Source organism: Bombina bombina, chromosome 9 (assembly GCF_027579735.1).
Source record: "Bombina bombina isolate aBomBom1 chromosome 9, aBomBom1.pri, whole genome shotgun sequence".
Lineage (NCBI taxonomy): Eukaryota > Metazoa > Chordata > Amphibia > Anura > Bombinatoridae > Bombina > Bombina bombina.
Genome location: NC_069507.1, coordinates 215,265,643 through 215,288,638, shown reverse-complemented (window position 1 = coordinate 215,288,638; position 22,996 = coordinate 215,265,643). Strand labels below are relative to the sequence as shown.

At 39.9% G+C, this 22,996-nt stretch overlaps 1 protein-coding gene across 1 annotated transcript in view; it reads left to right on the top strand.

The window, feature by feature from the left end:
• Positions 1-21,549, top strand: part of BUB3 (BUB3 mitotic checkpoint protein) — a 51,637-nt gene extending 30,088 nt beyond the window's left edge. The window contains exons 5-7 of the mRNA XM_053692612.1: positions 18,620-18,778; positions 19,460-19,637; positions 20,901-21,549. Of these exons, the coding sequence (XP_053548587.1) occupies positions 18,620-18,778; positions 19,460-19,637; positions 20,901-21,121 (558 nt within the window). The 3' untranslated portion in view covers positions 21,122-21,549. The remainder of the gene's footprint in view (positions 1-18,619; positions 18,779-19,459; positions 19,638-20,900) is intronic.
• The last annotated feature ends 1,447 nt before the right edge of the window (positions 21,550-22,996 follow it).

Genomic DNA, 22,996 nt, shown 5'->3' with positions numbered 1-22,996 from the left:
CGTCAGAACGCCAAGCTTCCTTGTTACGGGTCCAGGTCCAGGGATCCCAAGGCAGCGCTGATAGATGCTCTAGCAGCGCCCTGGTTCTTCAGCCTGGCTTATGTGTTTCCACCGTTTCCTCTGCTTCCTCGTCTGATTGCCAAGATCAAGCAGGAGAAGGCTTCGGTGATCTTGATAGCCCCTGCGTGGCCACGCAGGACTTGGTATGCAGATCTGGTGGACATGTCATCCTTTCCACCATGGACTCTGCCGCTAAGGCAGGACCTTCTACTTCAAGGTCCCTTCAAACATCCAAATCTAATTTCTCTACGTCTGACTGCTTGGAGATTGAACGCTTGATTCTATCAAAGCGTGTTTTTTCCGAATCGGTCATTGATACCTTAATTCAGGCTCGAAAGCCTGTCACCAGGAAAATCTATCATAAGATATGGTGTAAATATCTTCATTGGTGTGAATCCAAGGGTTTCTCATGGAGTAAGGTCAGGATTCCTAGGATATTATCTTTTCTCCAAGAAGGATTGGAGAAGGGATTGTCAGCTAGTTCCTTAAAGGGACAGATTTCTGCTCTGTCTATTCTTTTGCACAAACGTCTGGCTGAGGTTCCAGACGTTCAAGCGTTTTGTCAGGCTTTAGTTAGAATCAAGCCTGTGTTTAAACCTGTTGCTCCGCCATGGAGTTTAAATTTAGTTCTTAAAGCTCTTCAAGGGGTTCCGTTTGAACCTTTACATTCCATAGATATTAAGCTTTTATCTTGGAAAGTTCTGTTTTTAGTAGCTATCTCCTCGGCTAGAAGAGTTTCGGAGTTATCTGCTTTACAGTGTGATTCCCCTTATCTAATTTTTCATGCAGATAAAGTAGTGTTACGTACCAAACCTGGGTTTCTTCCTAAGGTGGTATCTAATAAGAATAACAATCAGGAGATTGTTGTTTCTTCACTATGTCCTAATCCTTCTTCAAAGAAGGAAAGTCTATTACAATTAAAGTTTTATTTACAAGCTACGAAGGATTTTCGTCAAACATCTGCTTTGTTTGTTGTCTACTCTGGAAAGAGGAGAGGCCAAAAGGCTTCGGCAACTTCTCTTTCTTTTTGGCTAAGAAATATAATACGCTTAGCTTATGAGACTGCTGGCCAGGAGCCTCCTGAAAGAATTACAGCTCTTTCTACTAGAGCAGTAGCTTCCACATGGGCTTTTAAACATGAGGCCTCTGTTGAACAGATTTGTAAGGCGGCGACTTGGTCTTCGCTTCATACCTTTTCTAAATTCTATAAATTTGATACTTTTGCTTCTTCGGAGGCTATTTTTGGGTGAAAGGTCTTACAGGCAGTGGTGCCTTCCGTTTAAGTTTCCTGCCTTGTCCCTCCCTTCATCCGTGTCCTAAAGCTTTGGTATTGGTATCCCACAAGTAATGGATGAACCCGTGGACTGGATACACCTTTACAAGAGAAAACAAAATTTATGCTTACCTAATAAATTTATTTCTCTTGTGGTGTATCCAGTCCACGGCCCGCCCTGTCATTTTAAGGCAGGTGTTTTTTTATTTTTAAACTACAGTCACCACTGCACCCTATAGTTTCTCCTTTTTTCTTGCATGTCTTCGGTCGAATGACTGGGGGTGGCAGTGAGGGGAGGAGCTATATAGACAGCTCTGCTGTGGGTGTCCTCTTGCAGCTTCCTGTTGGGAAGGAGAATATCCCACAAGTAATGGATGAACCCGTGGACTGGATACACCACAAGAGAAATAAATTTATCAGGTAAGCATAAATTTTGATATATATATATATATATATATATATATATATATATATATATATATATATATATATATATATATATATATACACACAAAGTGGCACACGGTATAAAGGCTATACCTTTTTATTAGAGCAACGTTTCGGGGCTCCTGCCCCTTTCTCAAGCTTGAGAAAGGGGCAGGAGCCCCGAAACGTTGCTCTAATAAAAAGGTATAGCATTTATACCGCGTGCCACTTTGTGTCTGTATTCCTATGTTATTTGAGGCACAGAGGGTAGCCTTATGAAGTGTTGCACCGGTGTTTATGGACTTTCTTTTTGTTATTGAGAATTTTCAGAGGTGAAGTGCGGATTTCATTTGTTCAGAAGGAAAGAGAGAGAAACAGTGCTTATCCTAGGAGTTCATCCCTGTTCTCACTAGTGGTGATAATAAGATATTTGTAAGTGAATAAAGAAGAATAACGGTGTACACGGTTACATGAGGACACTCTGTCAAGTAGTATGGAATCACAATGTGATGTCACTGGTATTAAGAGTGGTAGTGATAACAATAATAATAATTTAAAAAAAACATAGAGTGAACAGTCAATTCGGTTGTCTCTAATGGAGACTAGATATCAAGTAAGTAATAAGCAGGAAAATCTGGTAGGTATTACTTACTAGAACAAACCTCAATCATATGAGGTAAGTTGCCGCCTCTTGTAAGTGTGAAACTTCCTTGGTCCTGGTGTGGCAGTATTCGTGAAGCCAAATGGTAGTATCCTTCTCCTCTCAGAGTATGTGCCTTTCCCCTCTTAGAGTATGGACTTTCAGTCCTGATAGAGGCTGGTGGTCTGTTCCCTTCACGCTCCTTTTTCTTTTTGATGAATTAAAATGCCCAAGATGATAGCTGTTCTCTTTATGGATAGTTAATTCAGATGCTCGACTATGTAGAGACCCAGAAAATGCTGATGGTATTCTTTACACTAATGGTCAATTACTGATTGTCTTTAAAATCACCAATCTTCACTCAATTTCAGTGATTTCTACGGTTGCTGAACATAAACAAAAAACAAACAACACCTTTTTCTCCAACATTGGTGTGTCCGGTCCACGGCGTCATCCTTACTTGTGGGATATTCTCTTCTCCAACAGGAAATGGCAAAGAGTCCCAGCAAAGCTGGTCACATGATCCCTCCTAGGCTCCGCCCACCCCAGTCATTCTCTTTGCCGTTGCACAGGCAACATCTCCACGGAGATGGTTAAGAGTTTTTTGGTGTTTAAATGTAGTTTTATTCTTCTATCAAGTGTTTGTTATTTTAAAATAGTGCTGGTATGTACTATTTACTCTGAAACAGAAAAGGATGAAGATTTCTGTTTGTAAGAGGAAGATGATTTTAGCAGACAGTAACTAAAATCGATTGCTGTTTCCACACAGGACTGTTGAGATGAAGTAACTTCAGTTGGGGGGAAACAGTTAGCAGTCTTTTCTGCTTAAGGTATGACTAGCCATATTTCTAACAAGACCATGTAATGCTGGAAGGCTGTCATTTCCCCTCATGGGGACCGGTAAGCCATTTTCTTAGTTAAACATAAAAGAATAAAGGGCTTCAAAAAGGGCTTAAAAACTGGTAGACATTTTTCTGGGCTAAAACAATTGCTTTACTAGGCATATTATGCAGATTCTAACTAATTATTGGTATTATAATCTTGGGGAACGTTTAGAAAAACGGCAGGCACTGTGTTGGACACCTTTTTCAGATGGGGGCCTTTCTAGTTATAGACAGAGCCTCATTCTGGGACTGTATAGGGGTTAAATGTAAAAACGGCTCCGGTTCCGTTAATTTAACGGTTAAAGCTCTGAAATTTGGTGTGCAATACTTTTAATGCTTTAAGACACTGTGGTGAAATTTTGGTGAATTTTGAACAATTCCTTCATACTTTTTTACATATTCAGTAATAAAGTGTTTTCAGTTTGAAATTTAAAGTGACAGTAACGGTTTTATTTTAAAACGTTTTTTGTGCTTTGTTGACAAGTTTAAGCCTGTTTAACATGTCTGTACCATCAGATAAGCTATGTTCTATATGTATGAAAGCCAATGTGTCTCCCCATTTAAATTTATGTGATAATTGTGCCATAGTGTCCAAACAAAGTAAGGACAGTAATGCAACAGATAATGATATTGCCCAAGATGATTCCTCAAATGAGGGGAGTAAACATGATACTACATCATCCCCTACTGTGTCTACACCAGTTATGCCCACACAGGAGGCCCCTAGTACATCTAGTGCGCCAATACTTATTACCATGCAACAATTAACGGCTGTAATGGATAACTCCATAGCAAATCTTTTATCCAAAATGCCTACTTATCAGAGAAAGCGCGATTGCTCTGTTTTAAACACTGAAGAGCAAGAGGACGCTGATGATAACTGTTCTGACATACCCTCACACCAATCTCAAGGGGCCATGAGGGAGGTTTTGTCTGATGGAGAAATTTCAGATTCAGGAAAAATTTCTCATCAAGCTGAACCTGATGTTGTGACATTTAAATTAGAACATCTCCGCGCACTGCTTAAGGGGGTGTTATCTACTCTGGATGATTGGGACAATTTGGTCATTCCAGAGAAATTATGTAAGATGGACAAATTCCTAGAGGTTCCGGTGCCCCCCGACGCTTTTCCTATACCCAAGCGGGTGGCGGACATAGTAAATAAAGAGTGGGAAAGGCCCGGCATACCTTTTGTTCCCCCCCCCCTATATTTAAGAAATTATTTCCTATAGTCGACCCCAGAAAGGACTTATGGCAGACAGTCCCCAAGGTCGAGGGGGCGGTTTCTACTCTAAACAAACGCACTACTATTCCTTTACCGGTTTGTGGCACTTCCATTTGGATTAGCCACTGCTCCAAGGATTTTCACAAAGGTACTAGGGTCCCTTCTAGCGGTTCTAAGACCAAGGGGCATTGTAGTAGTACCTTACTTGGACGACATCCTGATTCAAGCATCGTCCCTGTCAAAAGCAAAGGCTCATACGGACATTGTCCTAGCCTTTCTCAGATCTCACGGATGGAAGGTGAACAAAGAAAAAAGTTCTCTGTCCCCGTCAACAAGAGTTCCCTTCTTGGGAACAATAATAGATTCCTTAGAAATGAGGATTTTTCTGACAGAGGTCAGAAAATCAAAACTTCTAAGCTCTTGTCAAGTACTTCATTCTGTTCCTCGTCCTTCCATAGCGCAGTGCATGGAAGTAATAGGATTGATGGTTGCAACAATGGACATAGTTCCTTTTGCACAAATTCATCTAAGACCATTACAACTGTGCATGCTCAGACAGTGGAATGGGGATTATACAGACTTGTCTCCGACGATTCAAGTAGATCAAAAGACCAGAGATTCACTCCGTTGGTGGCTGACCCTGGACAATCTGTCACAGGGAATGAGCTTCCGCAGACCAGAGTGGGTCATTGTCACGACCGACGCCAGCCTAGTGGGCTGGGGCGCGGTCTGGGAATCCCTGAAAGCTCAGGGTCTATGGTCTCGGGAAGAGTCTCTTCTCCCGATAAACATTCTGGAACTGAGAGCGATATTCAATGCTCTCAGAGCTTGGCCTCAACTAGCAAAGGCCAAATTCATAAGGTTTCAGTCAGACAACATGACGACCGTTGCATATATCAATCATCAGGGGGGAACAAGGACTTCCCTGGCGATGAAAGAAGTGACCAAGATAATTCAATGGGCGGAGGATCACTCCTGCCACTTGTCTGCGATCCACATCCCAGGAGTGGAAAATTGGGAAGCGGATTTTCTGAGTCGTCAGACATTCCATCCGGGGGAGTGGGAACTCCATCCGGAAATCTTTGCCCAAATAACTCAATTATGGGGCATTCCAGACATGGATCTGATGGCGTCTCGTCAGAACTTCAAGGTTCCTTGCTACGGGTCCAGATCCAGGGATCCCAAGGCGACCCTAGTAGATGCACTAGTAGCACCTTGGACCTTCAACCTAGCTTATGTATTCCCACCGTTTCCTCTCATCCCCAGGCTGGTAGCCAGGATCAATCAGGAGAGGGCCTCGGTGATCTTGATAGCTCCTGCGTTGCCACGCAGGACTTGGTATGCAGACCTGGTGAATATGTCATCGGCTCCACCATGGAAGCTACCTTTGACACAGGACCTTCTTGTTCAGGGTCCATTCGAACATCCGAATCTGGTTTCCCTCCAACTGACGGCTTGGAGATTGAACGCTTGATTTTATCAAAGCGTGGTTTTCAGATTCTGTAATAGATACTCTGATTCAGGCTAGAAAGCCTGTAACTAGAAAAATTTACCATAAAATATGGAAAAAATATATCTGTTGGTGTGAATCTAAAGGATTCCCATGGAACAAGATAAAAATTCCTAAGATTCTATCCTTTCTACAAGAAGGTTTGGAGAAAGGATTATCTGCAAGTTCTCTGAAGGGACAGATCTCTGCTTTATCTGTTTTACTTCACAAAAGACTGGCAGCTGTGCCAGATGTTCAAGCATTTGTTCAGGCTCTGGTTAGGATCAAGCCTGTTTACAGACCTTTGACTCCTCCCTGGAGTCTAAATCTAGTTCTTTCAGTTCTTCAAGGGGTTCCGTTTGAACCCTTACATTCCGTAGATATTAAGTTATTATCTTGGAAAGTTTTGTTTTTGGTTGCAATTTCTTCTGCTAGAAGAGTTTCAAAGTTATCTGCTCTGCAGTGTTCTCCGCCCTATCTGGTGTTCCATGCAGATAAGGTGGTTTTGCGTACTAAGCCTGGTTTTCTTCCGAAAGTTGTTTCCAACAAAAATATTAACCAGGAGATAGTTGTACCTTCTTTGTGTCCGAATCCAGTTTCAACGAAGGAACGTTTGTTACACAATTTGGACGTAGTCCGTGCTCTAAAATTCTATTTAGAGGCTACTAAAGATTTCAGACAAACATCTTCCTTGTTTGTTGTTTATTCTGGTAAAAGGAGAGGTCAAAAAGCGACTTCTACCTCTCTTTCCTTTTGGCTTAAAAGCATTATCCGATTGGCTTATGAGACTGCCGGACGGCAGCCTCCTGAAAGAATCACAGCTCACTCCACTAGGGCTGTGGCTTCCACATGGGCCTTCAAGAACGAGGCTTCTGTTGACCAGATATGTAAGGCAGCGACTTGGTCTTCACTGCACACTTTTGCCAAATTTTACAAATTTGATACTTTTGCTTCTTCGGAGGCTATTTTTGGGAGAAAGGTTTTGCAAGCTGTGGTTCCTTCCGTTTAGGTGACCTGATTTGCTCCCTCCCTTCATCCGTGTCCTAAAGCTTTGGTATTGGTTCCCACAAGTAAGGATGACGCCGTGGACCGGACACACCAATGTTGGAGAAAACAGAATTTATGCTTACCTGATAAATTACTTTCTCCAAACGGTGTGTCCGGTCCACGGCCCGCCCTGGTTTTTTAATCAGGTCTGATGAATTATTTTCTCTAACTACAGTCACCACAGTATCATATGGTTTCTCCTATATATATTTCCTCCTGTCCGTCGGTCGAATGACTGGGGTGGGCGGAGCCTAGGAGGGATCATGTGACCAGCTTTGCTGGGACTCTTTGCCATTTCCTGTTGGGGAAGAGAATATCCCACAAGTAAGGATGACGCCGTGGACCGGACACACCGTTGGAGAAAGTAATTTATCAGGTAAGCATAAATTCTGTTTTTCTATGTTCAGCTATCATCTTGGGCATTTTAATTCATCAAAAAGAAAAAGGAGCGTGAAGGGAACAGACCACCAGCCTCTATCAGGACTGAAAGTCCATACTCTAAGAGGGGAAAGGCACATACTCTGAGAGGAGAAGGATACTACCATTTAGCTTCACCACTACTGCCACACCATGACCAAGGAAGTTTCACACTTACAAGAGGCGGCAACTTACCTCATATGATTGAGGTTTGTTCTAGTAAGTGTAATACCTACCAGATTTTCCTGCTTATTACTTACTTGATATCTAGTCTCCATTAGAGACAACCGAATTGACTGTTCACTCTATGGTTTTTTAATTATTTATTATTATTGTTATCACTACCACTCTTGTTATCACTACCAGTCTTCATTTCAAAGCTTTAAAAATAATGTATTAGGTGTTACTTATGACAATTTTGAGAGGGACCTGGAACCTATCTCCCTCACTTCCCATTGACTTACATTATAAACTGGGTTTCAATTTACAACGGTTTCGATTTACAACCATTCCTTCTGGAACCTAACCCCGGCGTAAACTGAGGGCTACCTGTCTGTGTGTATGTATGTATGTATGTATACACACACACGTGTGTATACACACACACGTGTGTATACACACACACGTGTGTATACACACACACGTGTGTATACACACACACGTGTGTATACACACACACGTGTGTATACACACACACGTGTGTATACACACACACGTGTGTATACATACACACGTGTGTATACACACACACGTATGTATACACACACACGTATGTACATATATCCCTCGTTTTACAACAGTTCAATTTACACCTTTTCAGAACAACCTTTTCTCTTGTAAGATGTATCGAGTCCACGGATTCATGCATACTTGTGCGATATTCTCCTTCCTTACAGGAAGTTGCAAAGAGAGCACCCACAGCAGAGCTGTCTATATAGCTCCTCCCTTAGTTCCACCCCCAGTCATTCTCTTTGCCTACTCTAAGTACTAGGAAGGGTAAAGTGAGTGTGGTGACAAAAATGTTAGTTTTTATTTTCTCAAGCAAAAGTTTGTTATTTTAAATGGTACCGGTGTGTACTATTTACTCTGGCAGAAAAGGGATGAAGATTTCTGCAAGGAGGATGATGATCTTAGCACTTTGTAACTAAGATCCACTGCTGTTCTCACAAGGGCTGAAGAGTACAGGAAAACTTCAGTTGGGGGAACGGTTTGCAGGCTAAACTGCATTGAGGTATGTTAAGTCTATTTTTTTTTCTAGACAGACTGTGATAATTCTAGAAAAGGCTGGCAATATCCCCATGAGGGAAGGGTAAGCTGTATTCAGACACTTAGTAGGAATCCCAGCTTGCATAAAGGGCTCATTAGTTACTGGTGACACTGATAGGAAAAAAAAGTTTTTGTTTTTATTGCAAATATAACGTTTTTTGAGGGACTTTAAGGGGTCATTGTGGCTTGTTTAAGGGTTATTAACCCACATGGCTAGTTTAAGAAACACTCTGTTGTGTTTCTTTTAGGCCCCATAACATTGAGTGAGGTGGGAAGGGCCTATTTTCGCGCCTCAGTTGCACAGTTTCTTTTCCTCAGAGACATCCAGCTGCTTCTCCAGAGGTTCCTACTGTGTTTGAGGGCTGTAAAGAAGTTTTTTTCCCCCACAAATCGTTCCTAAAGGGCAGGTAGGCGCCACAGCAGAGCTGTGGCAAGGTGCTGAACGTTTTTTTACCAGTTTTTGACGTTTTGTCAATCCGGTTTTTACATTAAGGGGTTAATTGTTTATTTGCATAGCTGTGCCTAAAAAGGTTTTGCCATTTTAGCACGCAGGGCGTTATGGCTTAAGTCCTGGTCTGCTGATGTGTCATCAAAATCTAAACTTTTGAACTTCCCTTTCAAAGGAAAGACCCTATTCGGGCCTGAACTGAAAGAGATTATTTCAGACATCACTGGAGGGAAAGGCCACGCCCTCCCTCAGGATAGAACAAATAAAATGAGGACCAAACAAAATAATTTTCGTTCCTTTCGGCACTTCAAGGGTGGTCCCGCTTCAGCTTCGCCTGCTGCAAAGCAAGAGGGGAATTTTGCCCAATCCAAGTCAGTCTGGAGACCTAACCAGGCTTGGAACAAGGGGAAACAGGCTAAGAAGCCTGCAGCTGCCTCTAAGACAATATGAAGGGGTAGCCCCCGATCCGGGACCGGATCTAGTAGGGGGGCAGACTCTCTCTTCGCTCAGGCCTGGGCAAGAGATGTTCACGATTCCTGGGCCTTAGAAATTGTGTCTAAGGGATATCTTCTGGACTTCAAAGACTCTCCCCTCCAAGGGGGAGATTTCACATTTCTCAATTGTCTGCAAACCAGACAAAGAGAGAGGCGTTCTTATGCTGTGTAGAAGACCTACATACCATGGGAGTAATCCGCCCAGTTCCAAAAGCGGAACAGAGTACCATCATTCAAGATGGAGACCATTCGGACTATTCTACCGTTGATCCAGGAGGGTCAATATACGACTACCGTGGACTTAAAGGATGCGTATCTACACATCCCTATTCACAGAGATTATCATCAATTCCTCAGATTCGCCTTTCTGGACAGGCATTACCAGTTCGTGGCCCTTCCCTTCGGGTTGACCACGGCTCCCAGAATTTTCACAAAGGTGCTAGGGTCCCATTTGGCGGTTCTAAGACCGCGGGGCATAGCAGTGGCGCCTTATCTAGACGACATCTTGATTCAGGCGTCGACTTTCCAGCTAGCCAAGTCTCACACGGACATCGTGTTGGCTTTTCTGAGATCTCACGGGTGGAAGGTAAACATAAAAAAAGAGTTCTCTCTTCCCTCTCACAAGAGTTTCCTTCCTAGGGACTCTGAAAGACTCGGTAGAAATGAAAATATTTCTGACGGAGGTCAGAAAATCAAAACTCTTAACCACTTGCTGAGCTCTTCATTCCATTCCTCAGACATCAGTGGCTCAGTGTATGGAGGTAATCGGACTCATGGTAGCGGCAATGGACAAAGTTCCTTTTGCCCGCCTACACTTCAGACCACTGCAACTATGCATTCTCAAACAGTGGAATGGGGATTATGCAGATTTATCTCCTCAACTGCATCTGGACCAGGAGACCAGAGATTCTCTTCTCTGGTGGTTGTCTCAGGACCACCTGTCTCAGGGAATGTGTTTCCGCAGGCCAGATTAGCTCATAGTAACGACAGATGCCAGCCTGCTAGGCTGGGGTGCAGTCTGGAACTCCCTGAAAGCACAGGGCTTATGGTCTCGGGAGGAAACTCTACTCCCGATAAACATTCTAGAACTGAGAGCGATATTCAATGCGCTCCAAGCGTGGCCTCAGTTAGCTGCGGCAAAATTCATCAGATTTCAGTCGGACAACATCACGACTGTAGCTTATATCAATCGTCAAGGAGGAACACAGAGTTCTCTAGCGATGATGGAGGTAACCAAAATAATCCGATGGGCGGAGGATCACTCTTGCCATCTCTCAGCAATCCATATCCCAGGGGTAGAGAACTGGGAGGCGGATTTCCTAAGTCGTCAGACTTTTCATCCGGGGGAGTGGGAGCTCCATCCGGAGGTATTTGCCCAGCTGACTCAGCTATGGGGCACACCAGAATTGGATCTGATGGCGTCCCGTCAGATTGCCAAACTTCCTTGTTACGGGTCCAGGTCCTGGGATCCCCAGGCGGTACTGATAGATGCTCTAGCAGTGCCCTGGTCCTGCAATCTGGCCTATGTATTTCCACCGTTTCCTCTCCTCCCACGTCTGGTTGCCAGAATCAAGCAGGAGAGAGCTTCAGTGATTCTGATAGCACCTGCGTGGCCACGCAGGACTTGGTATGCAGACCTAGTGGACATGTCATCGGTTCCACCGTGGACTCTGCCAATGAGGCAGGACCTTCTAATCCAAGGTCCATTCAATCATCCAAATCTAATTTCTCTGAGTCTGACTGCTTGGAGATTGAACGCCTGATTCTATCAAAGCGTGTTTTCTCTGAGTCGGTCATTGATACCCTGATTCAAGCTAGAAAGCCTGTCACCAGGAAAATCTATCATAAGATTTGGCGCTAATATCTTTATTGGTGTGAATCCAAGGGTTACTCATGGAGTATGATTAGGATTCCTAGAATATTGTCTTTTCTCCAAGAAGGATTGGAGAAGGGATTATCAGCTAGTTCCTTTAAAAGGACAAATATCTGCTTTGTCTATTCTTTTACACAAACGTCTGGCAGATGTCCCAGACGTTCAAGCGTTTAGTCAGGCCTTGGTCAGGATCAAGCCTGTATTTAAACCTGTTGCTCCGCCATGGAGCCTAAACTTAGTTCTTTAAGTTCTTCAAGGGGTTCCGTTTGAACCTATGCATTCCATAGATATTAAGCTTCTATCTTGGAAAGTTTTGTTTTTAGTAGCTATCTCATCGGCTCGAAGAGTTTCTGAGTTATCTGCTTTACAGTGTGACTCACCTTACCTTGTTTCCATGCAGATAAGGTGGTTTTGCGTACCAAGCCTGGGTTCCTACCTAAGATTGTTTCTAATAGGAATATCAATCAGGAAATTGTTGTTCCTTCACTGTGTCCTAATCCTTCATCAAAGAAGGAACGTCTATTGCACAATCTTGATGTGGTTCGTGCTTTAAAGTTCTACTTACAAGCAACTAAAGATTTCCGTCAAACATCTTCATTGTTTGTTGTTTATTCTGGTAAACGGAGAGGTCAAAAGGCTACGGCTACCTCTCTTTCCTTTTGGCTGAAAAGCATCATCCTTTTGGCTTATGAGACTGTTGGCCAGCAGCCTCCTGAAAGAATTACTGCTCATTCTACTAGAGCAGTGGCTTCCACATGGGCTTTTAAAAATGAGGCTTCTGTTGAACAGATTTGTAAGGCGGCGACATGGTCTTCGCTTCATACTTTTTTTCAAATTTTACAAATTCGATACTTTTGCTTCTTCAGAGGCTATTTTTGGGAGAAAGGTTCTACAAGCAGTGGTGCCTTCCGTTTAAGGTACCTGTCTTGTCCCTCCCTTCATCCGTGTCCTAAAGCTTTGGTATTGGTATCCCACAAGTATGGATGAATCCGTGGACTCGATGCATCTTACAAGAGAAAACATAATTTATGCTTACCTGATAAATTTATTTCTCTTGTGATGTATCGAGTCCATGGCCCGCCCTGTTTATTTATTTAAAAAACTTCAGTCACCTCAGCACCCTATAGTTTCTCCTTTTTCTTCCTAGCCTTCGGTCGAATGACTGGGGGGTGGAGCTAAGGGAGGAGCTATATAGACAGCTCTGCTGTGGGTGCTCTCTTTGCCACTTCCTGTAAGGAAGGAGAATATCCCACAAGTATGGATAAATCCATGGACTCGATACATCACGAGAGAAATAAACTTATCCGGTAAGCATAAATTATGTTTTTTTTCCAGTCATGTGACTGCTATTGAAAAGCATTGAGAAGCAGAGCATTTATTAAAATAGCCAGTAGGTGGAGCTGTCCGCTTGTGTTGCAGCAAAGCCAAGCAAGCTGAAATTAATCAGTTTAACCACACCTGAGCTATCGAGCAGATTTCAAAGGAACAAGATCTTCCTGTCTATAAATCAGTCCAGATTGGAATGCATAGAAAGAGCTGTTTGCAGAAAAATGCAAGTGAAGTCTGTGTTGTGTGATTATTTTATTAGGTTTATAATGCTGTTTAGCAAATGTTTTTGTTCATTTAACTTAGTTTAATTATATATTCTGTGTTGTGTGATTATTTATTAGGTTTATAATGCTGTTTAGCATTTAAAGTCTTCATTTCAAAGCTTAAAAATAAATGTATAGGTGTTACTTATGACAATTTTTAGATGGCCTAGAACCTATCACCCTCACTTCCCATTGACTTACATTATAAACTGGGTTTCAATTTACAGCGGTTTCGATTTACAACCATTCCTTCTGGAACCTAACCCCGGCGTAAACTGAGGGCTACCTGTATTTGTGTGTGTGTGTATATATATGTACAGCATATGTGTGTGTGTGTGTATGTGTGTATGTGTATGTATATATATATATATATATATATATATATATATATATTGTGTACACACACGGTATATAGATAATATACAACAGTAATTTTATTACTTGTAAGTTGAACATTAGGGTATTTTGCTCTTTTGTAAGTAAAATTAAAAACTCAGTGCAACAAAAATCAGAACACCTTTCATTACTGAGATTCAAATCTCTTATTTTTTCAATACTTTGTATGTCCACTTTTATTTTTGATGACAGACTCAATCCTCCTTGGCATAAAGGATTCCAGTATTGCACACATTTCTGGAGAGATGTTCTGTCATTTTTTAGAGACAATTTTTTTTTTAAGATACTCTTTGTTGGAGGGGTTGTGTTGCACTACTTTTTACAAAAAAAAAATACTTTCAAAAGTGATCTATTGGATTCAAGTGAGGCGACATACTACTTTAGAAACTTGTGATTTTGGCAGTGTTCTTTGGATCGTTCTCATGCTGGAATATTCCCCTTCTGCCAAGCTTCTGGAGACTGGGAGTGATCTTGCCAGCCAGTATTTTGGTATATCCACAGACATTCATGGTGCCATCTATAAATGTCATCTCTCCAACACCTTTTGCACTCTTGCAGCCCATATCATGTGTCACTGTTGGAATTATGCATTCACTATCGTAGTCCTTGGCAGATTCACGCCAAACATGCTGGACCCCATCTGAGCCGTACAAATTTATTGTTGTCATATCTGACCAAAGAATGTGCTGCCAATATTTATCAGGCTTCTTTTAATGTTCTTTAGCAAAGTTTAATCTTGCAGTTTTGTGCCGAAGAGCAAGCAAGGGTTTTTTCTTGGACGCCATCCATAGAGGTTGATGTTATGCAATGTCCTTTGCACTGTCTGAGCTGTCACAGAAACTCAGATTTCCATTGATAATCCCTGAGCCAAGTCTAAAGCACTTGTCTGTCTATTTTTCAGAGTTAGAGTGTGCAAACTGATTTTTAGTCGGTCACCGATCTTCCTTTATCATTTTCCATCTTTGTGAAGTCTCACAATCACATTTTTCAATTCCTCTGGTAATTCTTTTACATGTGGAGCCATGAGCAGATACACAGCCTATGGGTCCAAAATTGAGAAAATTCTTGTGTTCACAGGTCATTTTATAACCATGTTCATGCTATTAGGCTAATTGGAAACCACATGTGTACTCAATTATGTTTCAACCAGGTTTTCAAACTTGTGTGTCACTGATCACAAGTGTATTCACTTTTGTTGAATTGAGTTTCTACTCTGGGGCCTGTATTTTCAATAAAGTCTTTCTAAAGTATTTGTTTTGATTGTTCATAAGAGGAAACACTCTACTTATCAACTTAAAAATATTGCAATTATTGACATTTAAAGGGCCAGTAAACATAGAAAATAATGTTATATAATCATGCACATAGTGCAGAATTATATAACATTATATTAGTGTTAGATTTATAGAACCTAATATTGCTGGTGAATTGTTATTAAAAAAAGTGTTTTCCAGACCGGCTCTCTGTGCTCTACTGAGCGAGTCTGTTTTTTACACTGAGCGCATCTGGCCAGCTGTCTAGTCATAGCCCGGCCCGACCGCCATTACACTCAGTGCAGCTCGCTCCTGCTCTGTCTGGCTGGGCTGTGACTAGACAGCTGGCCAGATGCGCTCAGTGTAAAAAACAGACCAGCTCAGTAGAGCACAGAGAGCGGGTCTGGAAAACACTCGGCTAGATTACGAGTTGTGCGTTAGGGTAAAAAGCAGCGTTGAGAGGTCCCAACACTGGTTTTTAATGCCCGCTGGTATTACGAGTCTTGAAATGACAGGCTCACCGCTCACTTTTTTGGCCAGACTCGGAAATACCGCAAATACACTTAAGGTAATTGCGTATCCTATATTTTCAATGGGACTTGCATAGCGCCGGTGTTACGAGTCTAACCAAAAGTGAGTGGTACAGCCTCTCCTGTCAAGCCTGGTACTGCATTTTAAAGTCAGTAGTTAAGAGTTTTACACTACAACGCCGTAGCATAAAACTCTTAACTAAAGTGCTAAAAAGTACACTAACACCCATAAACTACCTATTAACCCCTAAACCGAGGCCCCCCCCACATCGCAAACACTAAAAGAAAATTTTTTAACCCCCTAATCTGCCGAACCGCACATCGCCGCCACTATAATAAATATATTAACCCCTAAACTGCTGCACTCCCGCATCGCAAACACTAGTTAAATATTATTAACCCCTAATCTGCCGGCCCTAACATCGCCGACACCTACCTAAATTTATTAACCCCTAATCTGCCGACCCCAACGTCGCTGCCACTATATTAAATGTATTAACCCCTAAATCTAACCCTAACCCCCCATAATTTAAATACATATAAATAAAATTACTTTAATTAGCTAAATTATTCCTATTTAAAACTAAATACTTACCGATAAAATAAACCCTAAGCTAGCTACAATATAACTAATAGTTACATTGTAGCTATCTTAGGGTTTATTTTTATTTTACAGGTAAGTTTGTATTTATTTTAACTAGGTACAATAGTTATTAAATAGTTATTAACTATTTAATAACTACCTAGTTAAAATAAAGACAAATTTACCTGTAAAATAAAACCTAACCTAAGTTACAATTACACCTAACACTACACTATAATTAAATAAAATTCCCTAAACTAAATACAATTACAATTTAAAAAAAAATATCTAAAGTACGAAAAACACACACTAAATTACAGTTTTAAATTATATAACATTATTTTCTATGTTTACTGGCCCTTTAAGTGATATTGTTCAGGGGTGTACTCACTTATTTTGTATAATATATAGAGACAGATATCTAGAACAAAAAAGTTAAGAGCCAGCAATCTGTTCTCTTGCAGGCTACACAGCAGTTCATTTTGTATGCAAGATTTATGACTGTTTACATTTTTATATGGAACACAGATTTACAGCATTTTTGCACTGGGGGACCTGGCAACATCTAGAGCACTGACACTTGTCATTGTCTTTTCCCATGTGTTAAGCTAGCTCCCAGTAGTGCATTGCTGCGCCTTTAACAAAGGGTACCAAAAGAATTAAGCTAACTTAATCATAGAAGTAAATCGGAAAGTTGTAACAATGGTTTGCTCTGTCTGAATCATGAAAGAAAATGTTTGAATTTCATGTAGGGTTGCAACCTCTGTCATGTTTTCCTGGACACTTATGAGTTTACACATGCTGCAGGGTGTGCAGAGGGGAACATGAATAGTGCGGTCCAGGTTCATTATTTGTGCGTTGTCCAGGTGTGCAGTGCATGGTGCCCTCTGCACACCCTGCAGTATGTGTAACTCAAGTGTCCAGGAAACGTGGCTGAGCTGGCAACTAGTTTCATGTCCCTTTTAAACATGTAAAGTATGTTTCTTTTGGACAGACTAGTTTCCATAATCTGTATTTGCTCAGAAGTGTTAACCCCTAAAGTATCCTAAGGATGTCTTGGTGACCAGTGTTTGACTGACAGTTGTGGAAGCTGTTCTGTTTGCCAGTATTAATGCAACCATAATCTCTCCCAAAGGATTTATTTGGCTCACATACTTGGTAGTTAGATGTCAGCTTGTGTTGGCTGTGGTGTAATTTTGAAATTTGTTTAGTACTCCTTTCTTAAAAGGAAAGCCATTTATTCTTTGTAGCAATAAAGACTCTCTTTTGCATTCATTAAAATATCACTTATATTTAAATTCTCTTTATTTTGCTTATGATTAGTTAGCCCTTTTTTGGGGGGCACTTCCAAATTAACAATTTATGGGCGTTTTAAGAGAAAAAATATATTGGGAAAAGTAGTTTTAGTAGCTAGGAGGAAATACAATGGCTACATTATGTCCTTTAATATGAATCGGACTTTTTGAATATTACTGCATTCAACCACAGTTTATACTATTTTAGTTAATTGTATTTAAGTTTATTCTTGTTTTTTTGGCACAAAACAAATGGATAAATGTAAAATATTTGAAATTATTTGATCTGGCTACCTTTCTAAAAAGGTGTCCTTTATGGCCATAGGGGATTTCATCAAAACCTTTAATTTTCATTGGTATGAGACCTTATCAGATGAATTTGTTTTAACATGTGTGAGTGATATACATGTTCTGTATGATACAGTTAAAATAGAAGAAACTTCTTTCATTTAAATTAGTGGGTATGAAGTACTATATTGATACAACCACACAATCTTCCAGTAAATACATATGGTTAGTCATTCTGTGGCAGTGTATACATGATCACCAGACCTTTTTAATTTCCCCCTTTTTTAATTAAGACCAAAAATGTTAAAGGGACAGTCAACACTCGTGGTAACATTATGCAATATTGAAAAATAAAAAACGAAGATCTGCATGCAGCATAGTCCTTTTGCCTTGCCTACTTGCTTCTTGTAGTAATCACCGTCGATGACTTCTCTAATACGAGGTAAATATGGCAGCCGAACTCCCCCCACCGTTACGTAGCTACCTTCTTCTTGCTGCATGCGGATCTTCGTTTTTTATTTTTCTTTATCGCATAATGTTACCGCGAGTGTTGACTGTCCCTTTAAGGGACTAATAAATGAATAACTAGCTTTTTTTTCTTTTTTCTTATACACTGGAAATCACAGAACTTCCAAAAAAGTAGTAATAAGGAGAGGTTGTAGTTATTCCTGCTACTAAAGTGCTTTTAGGAAAAAAGTTTGGTAAAATAAAAAATTCATACTTTCCCTCTATAGTCTTTAACATGTTTGTAAATTTTTCTAAACAGTGAATTATGAATATCAAGTTCATTGTGTTGAAGGAAACCTTTCGAATTGTTTCCTCTAACCACACACACACACACACACAATCGCCTATGACCATACTTATTACTTTTAGTGAAAGTCTGTCAATTAATAATACATAATTATTTTTGTGTTAATATCTTCCTCAGTGTTGTAAATATAGGTGCACTACACAAATGGTAACATGTATAAGAGACAATTATACACCACATGAATGTGTAGAGCCCTGCTAGGAGTTGCCAGCTGTTAAATAAAAGTGATCTGCAGGACAGTCGGGCTTGTGAGCTTACATGCAGTTGTTTAGATTATTCTGGTCTATTATTTGAAATAAACGAACCATATTTCTATCCTTTCTAAGGTGTACACACTGTCTGTGTCAGGAGACAGGCTTATTGTGGGCACTGCTGGTCGGAGAGTACTGGTGTGGGATCTTCGGAACATGGGTTATGTGCAACAGAGACGGGAGTCCAGTCTTAAGTACCAGACAAGATGCATCAGAGCATTCCCTAACAAACAGGTAAAGCCATGACTTTCTGTACCCAACACTCATGGTAAACCATTAAACAGCAATGGCCATTTGCTAACTGGTAATGGATCTTCTGGACATGTATAAATTTCACAAGTTCCTGGCTTTTAAAGAGATTTCACCCCTTAATTGTGCAGTATTCCAAAATGTATAACTAAAATTAGTTATATTTATATAGTAGTATTTTCTGTACTTTTTATTGTCCCACTCTGTTATGAGTTAAAAAAAAACCCTCTATCTGCGTTTATTTTTTACGGGCTATATTTTAATATATAAATGACCTTTATAGTTTAAAGATCTATGGTCTTGAGACACCTTGGTTGTTTGGTTCCCTGAACATGCAGGTAACAATCTGCTAAGGAAAAACTGCTTTTTGACCTGCAAACTACTCCAGTCCTTATAGGGTTACGGTAACTACTATTGCACATTCTATACATTTTCTCAAGATGTTGCATTTATTAGATTCTTTGTTGTCTGCCTTTTTTTATAATTAGCAAAGCTGTTAGAATCAAAGATACACTATGACCTGTTAAACTTTGATAACCCACAAATAAACTGGAGTAAAATAGCTCAAATATGTTACACATGTAAGCCTTATATATATATATATATATATATATATATATATATATATATATATATATTTATATTATGTTCTTATCAATTGCTTAGGGCTATGTGCTAAGTTCTATTGAAGGCAGAGTTGCTGTGGAGTACTTGGATCCAAGTCTGGAAGTTCAGAAGAAGAAATATGCATTCAAGTGTCACAGACTGAAAGAGAATAATATTGAACAAATCTACCCCGTCAATGCAGTATCCTTCCACAGCATGCATAATACTTTTGCTACAGGTATGCATTCCTCACCATGTAGTTGTGTTATAAGGTCTTTCTTTGGCTCAATTTTAAAGGGACATTAAACACTAAATAAATGCTAGATAAAATGATACATTCAAAGAAAACATTAGTCTAAGAATAACATGTAGATGTATTTTTAAAAGTTTTATTATCTGTTTAAAAATTGACAAAATAAGTGTAAAGTTTTAGTGTCTGTAAAACCATGGAAGCTGCCATGTTGTAACCTAGGTTACCTTCTCTGCTGTGGCCAATAAGGGGCAGTTATAAGTAGGTCACTAGAGTGTGCAACCAATGGCTGTGTACAATATCCCAGTGTTCTGCACTTTAATTTCTATCAGGAACTGAAAAGCTCACAATTTCAGAATGGGATTACAGGAAAATGGAACAAAATAAAGTATATTGCAGACTTTTTATATGTACGATTTATCATTTTATATTACCATCTCAAAGTGTTTAATGTCCCTTTTTAATAAACAAAGTTTGCTGGATAATGAACATGTTTCAGAGCATTTAGATTCATAGGAAGTAATTTGAGGAAGCAGATGAATGGCCATTCATTTAGAATTGCATAACCAACAAGTGCATAATAAAAAGACAATGCAACAACACTTTAGTCTTAATTTTAAAGGTATATGAAGCCCACAAAATTTATTTTGTGATTCAGACACAGCTTACTATTTAAAAAAAAAAAGTTTCCAATTTACTTCTTTTATCATATTTACTTATATTCTTTGTTGAAGAGATACCTAGATAGGCATCTGGAGCACTACATGACAGGAAATAGTGCTCCAGAAATGTCCCTGCTTTTCAACAAAAGATAAGAGAAAACAAAGAAAAAAATATAATAGATGTAAATTATTAAGTTGTTTTTTAAATTGCTTTTCCTGCCTCCTGTATTATGTGATAACTATCAGCCAATCACAAACGCATACACATATGTAATGGGAACTCTTGCTGGTGTCTTAAAGTCTGCATATAAAAAGATTTTGCACATTTTCTCAATGGAAGTAAATTAATTGCCTGTTCTATATGAATCATGAAAGTTTCAGTAATTTTGACTAGTGTCCATTTTAACTCGACATGTTGAGGTTTTTGTGACTCCCTAGGTTGAATACTGTTTTAAGAGAGCACTCTCATTGATTGTTAGAACTGAAGTAATGTGAATTTAAACAGTCTGAAGTTGTTCTAAATAGTGAAGATTATAATGTTGTTATAACTTGGTGGAAAATGGACAGACATGGCTTTTTTTATTTATAGGTGGTTCCGATGGTTTTGTAAATATATGGGATCCCTTCAATAAAAAGCGTCTTTGTCAGTTCCATCGCTACCCAACAAGCATTGCTTCCCTAGCATTCAGTAACGATGGAAACACTCTGGCAATTGCTGCCTCCTACATGTATGAAATGGATGACATTGAGCACCCCGAAGATGCAATCTTTATTCGCCAAGTGACAGACGCCGAGACAAAGCCCAAGTGAGGCAGCTTCACCTGCCTCTCCTCCCCCAGCATGAAGATTTTATTAATTTTCCCTTGGCTTATGAATAGCATTATTGATGTTAAGGGGAGATAACCGTGGCTGACTGTAGGGCTGGGGGAGATTTTATCACATCTTTCCAAGCTTTCAATATCCGTCAGTTGATAGACGTCTGACAGATAAAATTATGCTCAGTTGTTTTATACAGAAGCGTGTCGACCTCCTCTGCATTTCTCGGCCTTCATTATTTCATCTGAAGGACTTCTTAATGTTGACTTTGCTTAAAAATGCAATCGTATTGAATGTTGGTGACATGTAATCCGATCTCTGCGCATTTGTAACTATTTCATTACCAACACTTGTGCTTCGTTATGTGCTGATTTTTATCCTTAATAAAAATACAGTATGTTTTTGTGTTTTTTCTTAGTGAATTTGGCTTTACCAGGTTTTTGTTTAATCATAGATGCTTATGCTATAAATGGTGATTGACAACTTCCGAACACGAGTCTTCAGATCGTTATTTTAGAAACCTTAAAGGGATATGAAACCCTTTTTTTTTTTTTTTTTTTTTTTTTTGATTCAGATAGAACATACCATTTTAACCCTTTGAGTGTTTTTTTTTTTATTTTTCTATTTTTTGAACAATTTTTTTTTTAAAACTTTTTTTATTATTTTTTTTCAGACCCGCAAGACTTACACTGTTGGAAAGGTGAGGCGATTTGGTCTTAGGGGTCTGTAGCTGCTTAGCTGCCTGAGATACAGGCTTCTAAGCAGCATGCCCCCTGCTCCTATACTTAACATTGTTAAGTATAAATAAAGTTGCGCGGTGACGTCATCACTTTATTGTGCGTGACGCCAGAACGCAAAACAGGAAGCCCTGGCGATGCCTGTCACTTTACAGGCACGATCGCCGGGGTGGGAGCCCCCAGATCTCCCTCAAGGTGGGAGAGTGCTAGTGACGGCTCTGAGCCATCATTAGCACCAGAGTGGGAAACTCTGTGACGGCTCAGCCGTCATTAGCACTCAAAGGGTTAAATAACTTTCCAATTTATTTCTATTATCAAATCTGCTTAATTGATATCATATGAAGCAGCAGCAATGCACTACTGAGAGCTAGCTGAACACATCTAGTCAGCCAATCAAGATACAAATGTGTGCAGTCACCAGCTTACTTCCACTAGTGTAGGATATGTACATATTATTTTTCAACAATGGATACCAAGAGAACAAATTGAACTTAAAGGGACAGTCTAGTCAAAATTAAACTTTCATAATTCAGATAGGGAATGCAATTTTAAACAACTTTCCAGTTCACTTTTATCATCAAATTTGCTTTGTTCTCTTGGTATTCTTTGTTGAAAGCTAAACCTAGGTAGACTCATATGCTAAATTCTGAAACCTTGATGGCCACCCCTTTATTTTAATGCATTTGGCAGTTTTTCACAGCTAGAGGGTGTAATTTCATGTGTTTCATATAGATAACATGTGACCATGCCATGGATTTACGAGTGAGAGGGCACTGATTGGCTAAATACATGTCTGTCAAAAGAACGGAAATAAGTGGGGCAGTCTGCAAAGGCTTAGATACAAGGTAATCACAGGTAAAAAGTGCATAATTATAACCGTGTTTGTTATGCAAAACTGGGGAATGGGTAATAAAGGGATTTATCTATCTTTTAAAATAACAATTCTGGAGTAGATTGTCCCTTTAAGTGTCATAAAATAAAATACTCTATCTGAATCATGCACGTTTTTTCTTCTTAAATGGAAAGAGTCCACAGCTGCATTCATTACTTTTGGGAAATAAGAACCTGGCCACCAGGAGGCGGCAAAGACACCCCAGGCAAAGGCATACATACTGTTCCCACTCCCCTCATC